A 14,145-nucleotide genomic window follows, 5' to 3' on the forward strand; every position below is an offset into this window, starting at 1 on the left:
ATAAAAAAAATAAAAAAACCACCTCGCTGCAGCAAGCTTGCTGGAAGCTCCCAGTTCTAAAGAGAGGCTGTTTACCAGAAGCGCATAACAAGAGCAGGTCTGACTGCCAGGCTGGGAACGGGAGGCAGAGCCGCCGCCTAGGGGGACCCCGGCTGGACTCTAGTTGGTCAGTCACCTGCAGGACGAAGGAGGTGAGGATGCTGTTGGCCTGGGTGCGAACAATCCTCGTCAGCAACATGCTCCTGGCAGAAGCCTATGGAGCTGGAGGTGAGATTACCACCTTTCCTTTCTGCAGCAACTTAATGAGGCAGAAAGGGTGAAGCTTCCTATTTCCCGAGCAGGAAGACGACAGGAAACGGAGCTTGTAGCAGGTTCCTGTTGTCCCATGAAAGCTTTGTTGGTTTTGTTTTTTTCCTTCTCCTTTCCCTGCCTGGAGCTTGCAGCTCCATCTTTGCCATTAAGAACAAAGGCAAGTAACCACTTTCTCTTTTCTTTTTCTTGCCGTTGGCTCATGAGTGGATGGAACTTGGGGGTTCATCTCCTCCACTCCTAAGTTCTGTTCTTTTCGGGGGGCTTTGCGGGTGTCTCCAGAGCGCTGGCCCTCGTTACCCAGCCCCTTCCTGCGGGCCTCCTGCTGAGGGGAGTGGGAGTTTGGAGTCACATCCAGGCAGCAATTAGGCAGGTTCCCTCCATTTGAGGCTCTCCTGTGCCTGACTGGATATAAAGGCCTTTGTAGGATTCTCTTGGGAGGGAATGCTGCCTGTGAAAGTGTGGCCTCATCCACGGAGACAAGAGCACCAGAGTTTATATAACATGGTATGACAACACAAGGATGGATTTTGGGTCCTGCCGCCCCCCACTCCGACCCAAAACTCCCACCGTCTCCACAGAGGGTCCTGAACCCAGGGCTCCCCCGCACCTTCCTCCAAAGTGGTCACAAGTTCCAGAGCAACAACGCCTTGCACTTGTGCAGTGCTTTCCGGCTTAAACAAGAAAAGAAAAACGCCAACACTGAGCAGAGGGGGCCGGGCACCGGCTGGGGCTCTTCACTCGCCCGCCCTCCCTTCTCTTTCCGGCCTCACAACAGCCCAGCGAGGCAGGCGGGGTTTTCCACGTGAGGGCAGGGTCTCCCAGCAGGGGTGGGCTCGGGCTCCCTGCCCGCCACTCAGTGTCCTGTCGGGGGGCTCCTCTTCCTCATAGGCTGCTTCTGGGATAACGGCCACCTGTACCGGGCGGATCAGCCCTCCCCCGCGCCAGGCCACCGCTGCCTCAACTGGCTGGACGCGCAGAGCGGCCTGGCATTTGCCCCAGAGTCGGGTGAGTGCCCGTCCCGGGCGGCGGGCGGGCGGCGGGCGGGCGGCGGCCGTGTCCCAACCCGGGCCCATGCTGCCTCCTCTCCCCTCTCAGGCGCCGGCAACCACAGCTACTGCCGGAACCCGGACCAGGACCCGCGCGGGCCCTGGTGCTACGTCAGCCGCGAGGCTGGAGCTCCCGAGAAGCGACCTTGCGAGGACCTGCTTTGCCCAGGTACCCGCCCCGGACCCCGGGCCCCGGGCTTCCCGGGAGCTGTTGCTGCACCCGCCGCGCACGTGCGGCCGCGCGACGCCGGCCGGCCCCGCCCCGCCCCGCGCCGTCCGATTGGCCAGGGCTGTCTCCAGGCCGCGGGACCCGAAGCTCATTGGCCGGCGCCGCCGCCCGGAATGAGCTCATTCTCCTCGAGCGCCTAGTAAACAACCGTGGGCGGTTAGGCCCCGCCCCTCGGCCGAGCTCTGCGCCGGAACGCCTCTGGGGGGGCCCCGGAGAAGTGCGTCGTTGGTCCACGCCCTTAGCTCGCCCCTCGGTGTTTGTGTAGTATCTGCTGTGTACTAGGCACTCTTTCACAGACCCGCTCCACCCAGTTTGGGGGATCTAAGATTCAGAGAGAAGTTCAGCGACTTACCAAACGCAGTGGCAGGGTCCAGATTTAAATCCAAGTTTCTTGAGACTCCAGAGTGCAGCTTGTGGCTCCCAGGGCAGCAAGGACGATTCTCTAGGATTAAATGGGATATGTAAGCATGTAACATAGAGATTGGCATAAAGTGTGGGCTCAGCAAATGTGAGCTCTTTAGAGGAGTCACGCATTGCCTCTTGGCATAGAGGGGGTACCCCTGGAGGTGAGCTGAGCTGGGCCTTGGAAGAGGGCAAGAATTTGTGAATATGAAGACGTGGGAGGCAGGTGAGGCCCTTTCTCACAGCCTTCTTTGTCTTGTTCCAGCTGTGGTGCAGCCTTTAGGCCAGATCTTGCCCCTAGGTCTTGATTTCAGCGTGTACAGTGCATTCTAAGGTGGGCCCACTCAGCTTCCCCCACACTCAGGCCCCTGTCTGATGAGAGCTGTTTTCCCACTTCACCTCCAGATACCATTTCCCAGGGCCTGCCAACCTCCACAACAGGAACTGAGGAGGCTGCTGAAGTGCCAGGAGGAGATGAGGTGTTTGCTCCTGCCAACGCCCTGCCTGCCCGGAGCGAGGCTGCAGCCGTGCAGCCAGTGATTGGGATCAGCCAGCGGGTGCGGGTGAACTCCAAGGAGAAAAAGGACCTGGGAACCCTGGGTATGACTGCCTGCCTCTGTCCTTGTGAAATTCAAGGAGAAATATTTGCTGATTATCTGGGGTGGAGCTAACGGGACCTTGTGTCCTGTCCTTGGCAGGCTACGTGCTGGGCATCACCATGATGGTGATCATCATCGTTATTGGAGCTGGAATCGTCCTTGGCTACACCTACAAGAGGTCAGTAGCTTCTTTTCTGGGCTCAGTGAGAGAGGAGAGGAAGGTACAAAAAATCAAACCAGACTTCTTTATGGCATTCTTCCGTGTAGGAAGGGAGGTATTGGGTGCAAAGACTTGGTTCTAGTTTTCACCAGGTGACCTTGGACAAACCTTCATCTTTGGTGCCTTTACTCTTCACCTAGCAAGCCTGATGAGGTAGGGATTCTTATTCCCCATTGTATAGGTGAGGAGGCCTTCATCAGAAGGGTGAACTAACTTGCTCAAGATTATACTGCCTGGGAGTGGCTGGAGTCACATCCAGCTCTCTTGACACCGACATTCCCTGCTGTCTGGTGTGGAAGCATGTCTACTGTGGAGCTGGGTGGCCTTTCAGAAATGAGGCTGGGCTCTCATTGCAGGGACTGGGAGATTGAATTCTTTCTGTGAGTTATAAAATTCTGCTCCTAGAAAAGGTTCCCAGCCACTGCTTTTGCAGTTGGGGCTTAAATGTCCTGAGCTGTAAGCAGTGGGATCTCCTCTAGGACAGGAGGAAGGAAGTGAGTTGGAGTGCATGATGATAATCGAGTTGTGCCCATTTTTCCAGCACTGGTTGACTCTGGGAAGATTATTTACAAAATGTTGGGCAAAAATCAGGGGCTTTGACTTCCATTCCTGAGTATCTGTGATATTTCTTTACTGTGGTCTGGGAAGGCTTCCTATAAAGGAAGTGATGTGGTGGCCTGCGTTTTCCAGTGGTGAGGACCACAGCCCCCGCGGGTCATCCAGTATTAAAATCGAGTTGTCTCTAGAGTGTTGTAGTCAGCCTCATTTTACAGATGGGAAAGGGGACATATTGGTAAGAATAATAACAGTTCTAGCAGCAGTATTTCTGAAGGCCAGGTACTGCTTCAAATGATATGTGTGCTTTAACTCAGCCCTCACAATCACCCCGATAAGGTCAATGATATTTACAGATGAGGAAACTGAGACTTGTTTGAGGTCACACACTAGCATTTGGTGGAGCTAAGCCTCAGTCCTGCCACTGACTAGCAATCTGCGTGACTTTGGGCAGCGTGGTTCTATTTCCTACTCCAGGCCACAGCTGTCGCTGAGATACTTGACTTCCTGGACCAAAGAAGGAGGTCAGTAAACCATAGTTGTTTCTCTTTTCTGTAAAATGTGGGCACACTGCACTTGCGCTCTCCAGGCTTCATCACTTCTCTGATCTTCTGTGATTCAGGAAGCACAGGTTCAGAGAGGGGACGTGTTGACCTGAGAGGGTCTCCTGTCCCCTAGCATAAGGTCGCTGCTCTCAGTGCGATAGTGGCTGGGGCAGGTTCAGGGGCCCCTGTTGGTCAATTCAGGGAGTTAGGGGGAGTGATGGGGAGGCCCTGGTTACAGTTCGCAGCTCAGACCCAAACCCTGTTGGCTGAGTCTAGCTGTTGAAATATTTCCTCCCAGCCACTGGATAGTACTGGTCTTGCCTCCAGTCCTGTGACAGTGTCCAGGCCTCCAGGTGCTTGAACTGACTGTTAAATGTCCTTAATCTCGAACTCAGTTCTCAGGCCGGACGAGGAAGCCACGCCTTTTTCTTCTAGATCTGCTCCTCTAGGCTGTCACGGGAGCGCCCCGAGAGCCTATATTTACTTTCCTGTAATCTCAGGGCGAGGCACCAAGTCACCAGACTCCTCATCACTAACCACCAGACCACCCCTTTCCTCAGCAAAAGTGCCCCAAGCACAGCCTGTACAACAGGAAACCGCATGTGGGCTGGAGGCAAACGCTCAGCTCCCACTCTCTCCCCAGAGTCACAGAACAGTGTCCTGGAAAGGGCTGTTGAGCGCAGGCCCTCCCACTTCTCTGCACCTCCTTTTCTCATCTGTTCCATGGAGCTGTGTCCCCTCTCCAGCACACCCATACCCACCCCAGGTTACCCTTCACTATTACATGTAGACAGCAGAACACCAACCAGGTTAAATAACCACTACAGCCACCTGGACTTTGTCAGGGAGCCCCACTGAGTGTCCCTCCCTGATGATGGCACCAAAGCCGCAGGACCTCACTAGAAGGACCACTTTTACACTGTTTCACAGCGAGGAGCTGAGACAGAGGAGTTCAGCAGTGTGTCCAGGCTACATGGCCAATAAGGACTGCCACTGTCTCCCAAAAGTCCAGCAAGGTTCAGGAGCTTCGTGCCAGTTCGCTTTGGATTGCATAAGACAGTCGCGAGCTTCCCAGGTGGCTCAGTGGTAAAGACTCCTCCTGCCAATGCAATCTCTGGGTTGGGAAGATCCCTTGGAGGAGGAAATGGCAAAGTATTCTTGCCTGGGAAATCCCATGGACTGAGGAACCTGGCAGACTGTAGTCTCTGGGGTTGCAAAAGAGTTAAGACATGACTGAGTGAACACGCACAGAACCTTTTAAAATAAAACAGAAACTTTCAAACTATAACAGCTGGGCTTAAATGTCAAAAGAACCAGGATCTGATCCTGTTCTGGAACTGTGAGCAGTTCTGGGTGTGACAGTGGACAAGTCATTTACCTTCTCTGCTTCCCTCACGTGTAGAATAGCATGGGGCAGGTTAGCAATGATCCGCCCAGCTCTAACATTTCCTAAAGACAGTATTACTTGGTGGTGGTCGCAGGCAGTACTAGGTTCAGATCCCAAATCCGCCCTCTGCGTGAATAAATGACGGAGCCTCTCTACTTCTGCTATCCTGTCCCTGAAACAGGGATCCTAGTAGATGCCGCGTACGTTTGTTGTGACGATGAAATGAGCGTAGTCTGGGCAGACAGTTGGTATTCCTGACCTTGGCTGCCTTGAGGAACTTGCCCTGAGCAGCAGTGTGGCACAGCGCCACTTCTGGCAGAGATGAGAGCGGTGGCCCAGAGCTACGTAATAATGTGGCAGCCTCTGTTGCCTGAAGGAGGCCTCGGGTGCCTCTGTCACCCAGCAAGAGGATGTCAGATACAGGCAGCAGCTCCGTGCACGCTTGCTTTCTAGCTGGCCCAGCTACCAGGCCTGACCCTGGAGCAGTCAGGATAGAATTCCTGCAAGCTCTGGACCCTTTCAAGGGCCAGGAGGCTAGTGGGAGGGAGTCTTCCCCTGGCCGGGAGGGGCGGGCAGACACCAGGCTTCCCCTGAGGGGAGGAAGGGAGGCAGGTGGGAGCGGGCAAGGGCTCAGCCTGGAGGGCCTCTGTCCTGGTTGTCTGGTTCAGGGGGCCAGCCTACAGTTCCCTGCCCCGAGCGAGTGTCTGTGCTCTGGCTCTGATAAAAAGGCAAGGGCACAAGTGTCAGTCAGCAACTCCTCCGCCTGCCCAGGAGAGGAACTGAGTTAGTGAATGAGTCTTTTGTTCTTTCTTGGCTGTCAGACAACAGCCTGGGCCATCCCCCCACCTCACAGGTGGTGAGAAGGGGCTGAGCTGCCTGACGGTCAGTGCAGCCATCCTGGTGGCCTTTCTGAGACCCCAGAAGGAGCTGGGGGCCGCCATGGCACCTCTAGGACTCACGGGAGCCGCTAGCAGGAGGCATGCAGGGCTGAGTGTGTTTTGAGGCTTCTAAATGGAAGAGACTGCCATCCGGACTTGTCCTGGCACCTGCTCCTTGCATTTACCCTTGGCTGAGCTTCAAGCCCAGCTCTGCCCCATTAATCCATATTGATTTTTCTCCCCCTCAAGACTTGTGTATGATGCAACCTGACCATTATCAACAGCCTGACAGACCACAGCCAGATGCTTGGTAAAGGAGGCAGTTGAGGAAAGCCTCAGTTGCTTCGGCTGTAAAATGTGGATGACACGCAGTGCTGGGTGGAAACGAGACAAAGATGATGCATGTACAGAGGGTGTGGCATCCAGCCGGTGCACAGGTGACCCTCCTCAGGATGGAAGGTGGGAAGGCCATTTCCTGGCACCTTAGGGGTCCTTGGGAAGCAGGAGTTCCTGCTTCCTCCAGCCTCTTAGGTTTTGAAATTCAGGCCTTGGCACAAGGCTCTGGGCACATACTCTGCTACTATTGTAAATGGCCTTTGGTTCTCTGCTGGCTTGTTTGTGGGCTCCCTTGTTGTTCAGTCACTCGGTCGCGTCTCTTTGCAACCCCGTGGACTACAGCACACCAGGCCTCCTCTCCTTCACTATCTCCCAGAGTTTGCTCAAACTCACGTCCGTTGAGATGCCATCCAACCATCTCATCTTCTGTCGCCCCCTTCTCCTGTCCTCAATCTTTCCCAGCGTCAGGGTCTTTTCCAACGAGTCGGCTCTTCACATCAGGTGGCCACAGTATTGGGGCTTCAGCTTCAATATCAGTCCTTCCAATGAATATTGAGGGTTGATTTCCCTTATGATTGACTGTTTTGATCTCCTTGCAGTCCAAGGGACTCTTCCTTAATAGAACTAAACCCGGACTTTCCAAGTTTCTCCTGACATGGGCAGACTGCAGTTTTCTGTTGTATGGGGGAGGTAGAGGTGTTCTCTTGTACGTGGCAGTGGCCGTAACTGAGAAGCGCCCAGAGGCAGAGCGAATCTCGGGCCGTGAGCGGGGGTGCGTTTGTTCCAGGCAGCTGTGTCCCTGTGGCCCTCCAAGTCTTGGGTGGCATGAGCGTACAGGTGTGCCGTCTGTGACCCGACAGTGAGGAGCAGGGGGACGCGGCGCCCACGTCACGCTCGGGATCTCACAGGACGTTAGGGGCCCTGGAGGTTCTCAAGTCCAGCTCCCTGTTTTACAGGATGATGAAGCTTAATGCCTAGAGCAGAGGGCAGTGGTCGGGGTCACATAAACAACACTCACCCTGGCTGTCTAGTAGGAGAGTTCCCGTGGGAACCCAGATTAAGATAACGTTGCCTGGTGAGTCACATCACCTTCAGGGCAAATCGCAACAGCCCCCTGTGAGCTTTATAGCAGTCCCATGGTTTTCGAAATGCTTTCCCATTCAGTAGTCTTGCCTGGAAAACCCCATGGACGGAGGAGCCTGGTAGGCTACAGTCAGTCCATGGGGTCACAAAGAGTCGGACACGACGGAATGACTCCACTTTGAATTTCATCATCATATTTGCAGTCAGGTATCATTCCCATTTCACAGATGATGAAACCAAGGCTCCCCAAGGCCCGAGTGTCACACAGCCCAGGCTGGGCTGGGCCAGGGGCAGAGAACTGGGTGATTTAAAGGCAGTTGGGAGGCACCTGCTCTTTGCCCTCCAGTGCCCGTGTCCTCAGCATTGTGTCTCTGGAAACCTGTCTTTGCACCTCCCTGGGTGATAGCTGTGTCATCAGTCTGCTCTCAGCTGTCTCCCTGGGGGCTCTGAGGCAGGCCTGTTTGCCGCACCAGGTCACCCATCAGCTGCTTGCTTCAGGGCCTCTTCGGGATGGGCTCCTTCTGGGAAGAGTTCCTCTGACAGCTGAGCCCACGTGTCTGATCGCTGTTAGAGGATGCTGACCCGGGTTCTGGCGTGCAGTGTGCCAGGCACGCACCACACGCTTTGGCTTGCAGTGGGCGTGGCCGGCCCAGTGGGGCGGGCCTGATGTGCGCAGCGGGAAGACTGGGTGGGCAAGGCCCTGCCCTGTCCTTTTTGTAGGGGGTGACCCTCGTAAGGTCAGAACTTCTCTTGAGCATCAGCCAGAGTCCAGCAGACTTGGGCTTGAGCCCACCGTGTCATTCGGAGAGCTCAGCGTCTCTGGACTCACTTCCTCATCTATAAAATGAACGATAAGACCTAACTGTTAGGGTTCAGAATTAAGTGAGGTTTTGCACGTAAAGCCCTCAGCATGGAGTGAGCACTTCACGTGAATAAAATGGGGTAACACCTCAGCCTGAGAAGTGCCAGGAGAAGGCCCGTGAACACCCAGGGGTCCCATGGTCCTGGTGTCCTTGTTTCCTGTTGACCTGAGCAGCACTCAGAGGCTCCTTGCCCACTGCACTCGGAGGGGTGGTCCCTCTTTGTAGCCAGGGCTCACACCTTCTGGGAAGGGGATGGTTCCTGTTTCCAGCCAGAGCTCACACCTTCTGAGACTTTCGGATGAGGCTTCTCAGAACAGGATGGTCAGGTCAGTTTTCTGGACAGCTTTATGCGTGCGGGCTGAGGGTTTTTCTGGGTCCTGTGGTGCCTCGGGCTGAAAAAGCAAAACTCCATTTTGCTTTAAGGGTCTCTTTCGTCCCCACCATCTTCACTGAGCCCCACTGCAGCCGTGTGAGGTTAGTGCTGCTGTCACCCCCATCTTACAGACGAGGATTAGGGGCTCCGTGCTGAGTTAAGGCAGTCTGGCAGAACAGCCCTGCCTGGCTGTGACTGTGGCCGGCCCCCGCCGGGCCTCAGGGTGCGGGCTACGAGCAGACTCTGCAGGCGGCACAGCCCGACGCTCCCCTCTTCTCCCGCCAGGGGCAAGGACCTGAAAGCCCAGCACGAGCAGAAAGTGTGCGAGCGGGAGCTGCAGCGGATCACCCTGCCCTTGTCTGCCTTCGCCAACCCCACCTGCGAGATCGTGGATGAGAAGACCGTTGTGGTTCACGCCAGCCAGAGTCCAGTCGACCTTCAGGAAGGCAGTGCCCCCCTCATGGGCCAGGCGGGCACTCCAGGTGCCTGAGCGCCCCCCACGATGGGCAGGAGCCCATTGCAGACACTGGTGCAGGACCACCTACCCCCCCCTACAGCTGGGAGGATCTACACTTTCTGTTGTGGTTGAAACCCCCCACTTTTTCTGTTTGAACCCAAAGACAGGAGCAGGTGGCACTGTGGGCTGAGAGCGAGGCTGGTAGGGTCCTGCCAAGGCTCTCTCTCCATGCCATGGAGCAGGGTTTTGCCCAGGGATGGGGACAGCGGCAGCCCCCGCAGCAGCGCTGTGACAGGGGCTTCCTGTGCCCCGGAACCAAAGCAGGGACGGACAGGGGGCTTCCCCAGCTCCCCTGTGATTCATTGTGCAAGGCGGCCTCAGCCTCAGCCTCCCCACGTGCTCGCTGTGGGTCTGAGTGGCGTGCGCTGTTATTCACAGGTCGAGAGGCGGTGTTTAGAAAACGTACTTAGTTTTTTCAGTATTTGGGACGCAGTCCCCTCCTGACCATTTCTGAGAAATGGAAACAAGTCTGTACGAAAGTTAGCACTGTGGGTTGAGAGGAGGATCCAGGCGGAGGCTGCTGGCAGTGATGTGCCTTCAGGACTGCGGGCTGGGCCCAGAGGTGTTCCGAAAGGAAGGACGGCACTGGACATTCCACTGAGGAGGAGGGCGGAGGGTCCGCGGCTGCCTCAGCCCCCAGGACCTGAGTGGGCCCGGGGCACCCCTGACCACCAGCCTCCCTTCAGGGTGCAGAGTGACCGCCCTGCATTCCTCAGGGCTGAGACAGCAGCCAGCTGACCTGCAGGAATGATGCTGTGGGCGGGGCCCTGGTGATGGAAGGACTCAGGACCACACCCTCCTGTGGGGAAGCAGGATGAGGGTCATGACCCCTAACTTGTGAGACAGTCAGAGACCCACTGGACGGGTTCTGAGGGTTCCTGACACCTTTTGGACAGAGCAGGCCCGAAGGGGGTGACGCTCAGGTTCCAAGAGGAAGCTGCCGGCATGGTCAGCCTCGAGGCCCTGATGGCACACTTGGGGGGCCTCAGCAGGGCTAACCTGTCCAGAGCTTCCTTCCCAAAGCCCTGTCACTGCCCTTCATGGAGGCTGGGTTTGTGGGGCCCTGTCTCTCCAGCAGGCTGTTCGCAGAAGTGACCTGCTGAGGGGATCCAGGCCTCAGGGGGTCTATTGTTGGTCATGATGCAGAAGAGAACATTACCGGTTTCTACTTTTCTATAAAAGCATTTCTGTGTACCTGTTTTTATATACCTCACTCTGACACCTGCAAATAAAAGTGCAGGAAATCGCTCTGCATTTGACTCAACATAAATAAATTAAAAAAAAAAAAAATCCCTATTGCCAAGTTTTTGTGGGGTGTCAGGACACTCCTCCTCAAAGCCGGGAAGTGTCTGGTTACCTTGTCAGCACCTGCGGGCGAGCTCTGCTGTCTGTCCTCCCCTTCGGCCCACACCAGGGGCAGCGGCCGGGTGGTCAGTAACTGGAGCGTCGTCACCAGGAGAGCCTCTCGGGTCGAAGCTGCAGGGAGGCTGTGCAGCTTGGCAGAGGGCAGCCAGTCACTGCAGACCCTCTCCCCCCAGCATTCTTTAGAGGTTAGGGAGGGGCTGGAGACAGGGTGGGGGGATGGGTGTGCAGAGGGGGGATGGGCTCCCAGGAGCTGCTCTGGCCGAGGGAGGTCCTCGCAGGGTGACTCCTAGGGCTCCAGCAGAAGCTACCAATGGCAGTTTTTTGGAGCTTTTTAGCAAGGATTTCGCAACAGGTTCTCAGCCTCAGGACACCCAGGGTGACCTCTGCCTGTATCTAGTCACCTCTATATGGCTGCCAGCAAGGGGCACCCTAGCGCGTTTTTCCAGGAACCAGATCTCAGCCCTGACTCCAGCCAGCTTCGGGAGAAGCCACCTTTGGGTCTGTGGACTTGTGCTGTGCCCAGGATCTCGCGAGCCAGATCACATCACCTGGCCCAGCCGGCACCCCACAGGCCCCGTGTGCAGACACAAGAAACAGGTCTCCTCTCGAGCTCTTGGAAGGACACACCAGGGGCAGGGGTGGCCAGCACACATTTCCTTCCTCCGTTAAGGTGGCACCCGGCCCTGCAGAGAGGACTCCGGGACGGTGGAGGGTGGGCTGCACACGTCCCCTGGAGCAGGCTGGTGTCTGTGCAGAGGTGGGGTCAGAGCACACGAACCCCTGCTGTGGGGTCACGAGGCCGGGGCCTCAGAGTGGCCAGTGCACCCTCCACGTGCGTCTCCCTGGACCAGGCCGCAAGTCACATTCTCACTCTCCGCACCATCAGTCATGTTAACTGCTTAATTTATTTGGTCTGCTCCACGGCCCGGCTTGGGCCCACCACCCCCCACTCCTGCGGGGACCGCCGAGGCAGCACCAGCAGCACTCCCTGCTGCCGGGAGCCCAGGGCGAGAGCCCGCACACTCCACACCTAGGCAGGGCCGCGACAGCAAGGAGACTGGCCAGAGGCAACACCTAGTCCCGCAGCTCATCAGGTCTATGTACAACGTTTCACGTATCACCCCCACAGGTACACCACCAAGACAGTCTGAACAGCAACCGCCTTCTCCCGCGTCACCCAGCCGCCCCTGCCCCCAGCACAACCACACACGCCGCAGTAAGGTCCCAAACCCACTCCTCACTTGTTAAATATGGTGCAAGGTCACCCCACACTCCACACGCTGGGCCTGCCACTAGCCAGCGTCCTCCAGAGCCTGCCTGGCACAATCCCGGGCTCCTGGGTGAAGCGCACGTGAGCGCGCAAATGACAGCAGCCAGGACAGCAGGGCTTTCGAGAGGGCGGGGCCTCTGCCTTCAGCCTGGCCGCCGCCTGCGCTTGCCGCTGGCGGGACGGGTGCGCACACCCCGCCAGTCTGGAGCTCAGTGTGAGAACACAGTGGAGGCTCCCCCTCAATGTGGCCCCGGGGCCCAGGAGGCGAACAGAAACCAGCCCTGCTCCTGACTCCTGGCCGGACCCACCACAAACCGACCAGGAGACGCTTTACAGCCCACCCCCTCAACGCTGCCCAGGGGAGGCGGGACGCGCCAAGGCCGGGGAGCACCGCAGTCACTTCCCGTCCTCGGAGGGCCGCACTCTCTGCCACACTCCACGAGAAGTCCTCCTGCACAGGCGGAACCAGAGGCGTCAGGGCTGCCGGCGGTGCACCCGGGAGCCTGCCCAGCAGGTCCAGGGTGTGCTGGTTAGTGTCAGCAAGGGCCTCCGGGAATCCACTGCCAGGGGGCTCCCGAGTGGTCACGAGTAACAGACTCCTCCTGGCTCAGGGACCAGGCTTTGCTTGTTTTCTTCACAGCTTCCAGGCGAGTGTTGGATTTACAGAAAGTAACCGGGCTCCAGGACCCGCGGGGACATTTCCCGGTGCTGTGCCCGCTTGCCTCTGGGGACGTAGGAGGATGGCCAGTCCTGCTTCTGAATGAGCTGCCGATCCCTGTGAGGCCTGGCCGGCCCTGCCCGCAGCAGGGATGGGCACAGAGGGGGCGATGCTGGCTGGGGGATGCCCCCCGGAAGGGGGTTGGGCCAGGGCTAGGGAGGTGAGTCCCGGATCAGGCCGTACTGCACGCTCACGGTGTGGTCCAGCTCCTCCAGCTCTGTGGGCAGAGGGATGCCCAGCTCCCCCAGGTATAGGGACAGTGCCTCAAAGCAGTCCTCCAGCTTGGAGAATGCCGGTCTAGAAAGAGGAGGAGGAGACAGGTGAGTCACAGGGGTGGGGGCGGGCAGTGAGGTGGCACAGAAGGCCCCCCCGGGCTTGGGGCTCCACCACTTTCTGGGTGTCTGACCTTGGGCAAGCCCTTAACCTTGGTGTGCCTTGGTAGGAAACAAGGTCATATGACTGCACAGGCCGTTGCAAAGATGAGAGGTGATAACACAGGGAGAGGTGGGTCTGGCTCAAAGGGGCGGCTTGAAAACGAAGTCCAGAAGAAAAGCCCCTTCTAGGTCTCAGAAAATGCAATCATCACAGGTGGGTTTGGACTAAGTGCCCTTTTAAAGATCCTTTCAGTCCTGAGACTGAAAGTCGTTTCCACATGGACGGGATCTGCCCCGGGAGGGGCTTCTCACAGACTTGGCAGCTCACCCCAAGGAGAGAGCGAATGCCTGGCTCCTACTGCCCTGGAGACAGCTCAGGTCCACTCCCCCATCTCTTTCTCGGTTTGCTTAAACATCTTGTCGCCTTCTTGGCAAGACCTACTCTGAGCACCATCTTAAAGATGGTAACTTATACCTTGAACAACCCTTTTTGCTTGGCTTGAGTCCTTTTTCCATAGCATCTGTCACTTTCTCACATATTAAATACATGTTCTCATATACTAAAGAGAATTTTTAAAAGATTTCTTTAAAGGAAAAAATTGGCTAATGCATAAAGATGCTCATTGTAATACCTATTGTAAGAAGAAGCTGGAAAAACCTGAGCACCTACACGTGTCTGTTCCTACAGAGTCTCCTAGTGAATTTCACAGTCAACAGAAATGATAACCTGGAATACTGGGTAGTGACAAAAATGCAGAGCAAAATGTCAAACTTTTCTCTATTTACGAAAACTCTATAAAAAAATGTGTCTGGACATGGACGTGGGAATACGGAAACTTGAAGGCACTGTTAGCATGGCATACAGGTTTACATGGTATCCAGGTTGGGGTGAATTTCCTGCTGTTAAGGTTTAACGCTGCTTCTGGGTCACTTGCTACAGCACCCCTGTCTTCCTCCCTGCCAGCTGACACGTCGGGGTCGTCAGGTGGCCTCTGTGGTTGATGGCCACGTCCTCGAGCTCAAGGCTTTTGCACCCCCGTGCCTGGGAATGGCGTGGCGATGGCTGAGGACGG

The 14,145-nt window shown here is 56.6% G+C and overlaps 2 protein-coding genes across 4 annotated transcripts in view; one reads left to right on the forward strand and one right to left on the reverse strand.

Moving 5' to 3' along the window:
* Positions 1-46: 46 nt before the first annotated feature.
* On the forward strand, positions 47-10,622 carry PIK3IP1 (phosphoinositide-3-kinase interacting protein 1). Its single transcript, XM_065905100.1, has 6 exons — positions 47-267; positions 1,201-1,317; positions 1,408-1,527; positions 2,395-2,589; positions 2,688-2,766; positions 9,114-10,622. The coding sequence occupies exons 1-6, from the start codon at positions 198-200 to the stop codon at positions 9,316-9,318; spliced, it is 786 nt and encodes a 261-aa protein (XP_065761172.1). The 5' UTR covers positions 47-197; the 3' UTR covers positions 9,319-10,622.
* Positions 10,623-11,596: 974 nt separating this feature from the next.
* Positions 11,597-14,145, reverse strand: part of LIMK2 (LIM domain kinase 2) — a 52,684-nt gene continuing 50,135 nt past the window's right edge. For all 3 annotated transcript variants that reach the window (XM_065904009.1, XM_065904011.1, XM_065904010.1), the window contains one exon: positions 11,597-12,995. In XM_065904009.1, coding sequence (XP_065760081.1) covers positions 12,851-12,995 — 145 coding nt within the window. In that variant the 3' untranslated portion in view covers positions 11,597-12,850. The remainder of the gene's footprint in view (positions 12,996-14,145) is intronic.

Source organism: Muntiacus reevesi, chromosome 13, assembly GCF_963930625.1.
Source record: "Muntiacus reevesi chromosome 13, mMunRee1.1, whole genome shotgun sequence".
Lineage (NCBI taxonomy): Eukaryota > Metazoa > Chordata > Mammalia > Artiodactyla > Cervidae > Muntiacus > Muntiacus reevesi.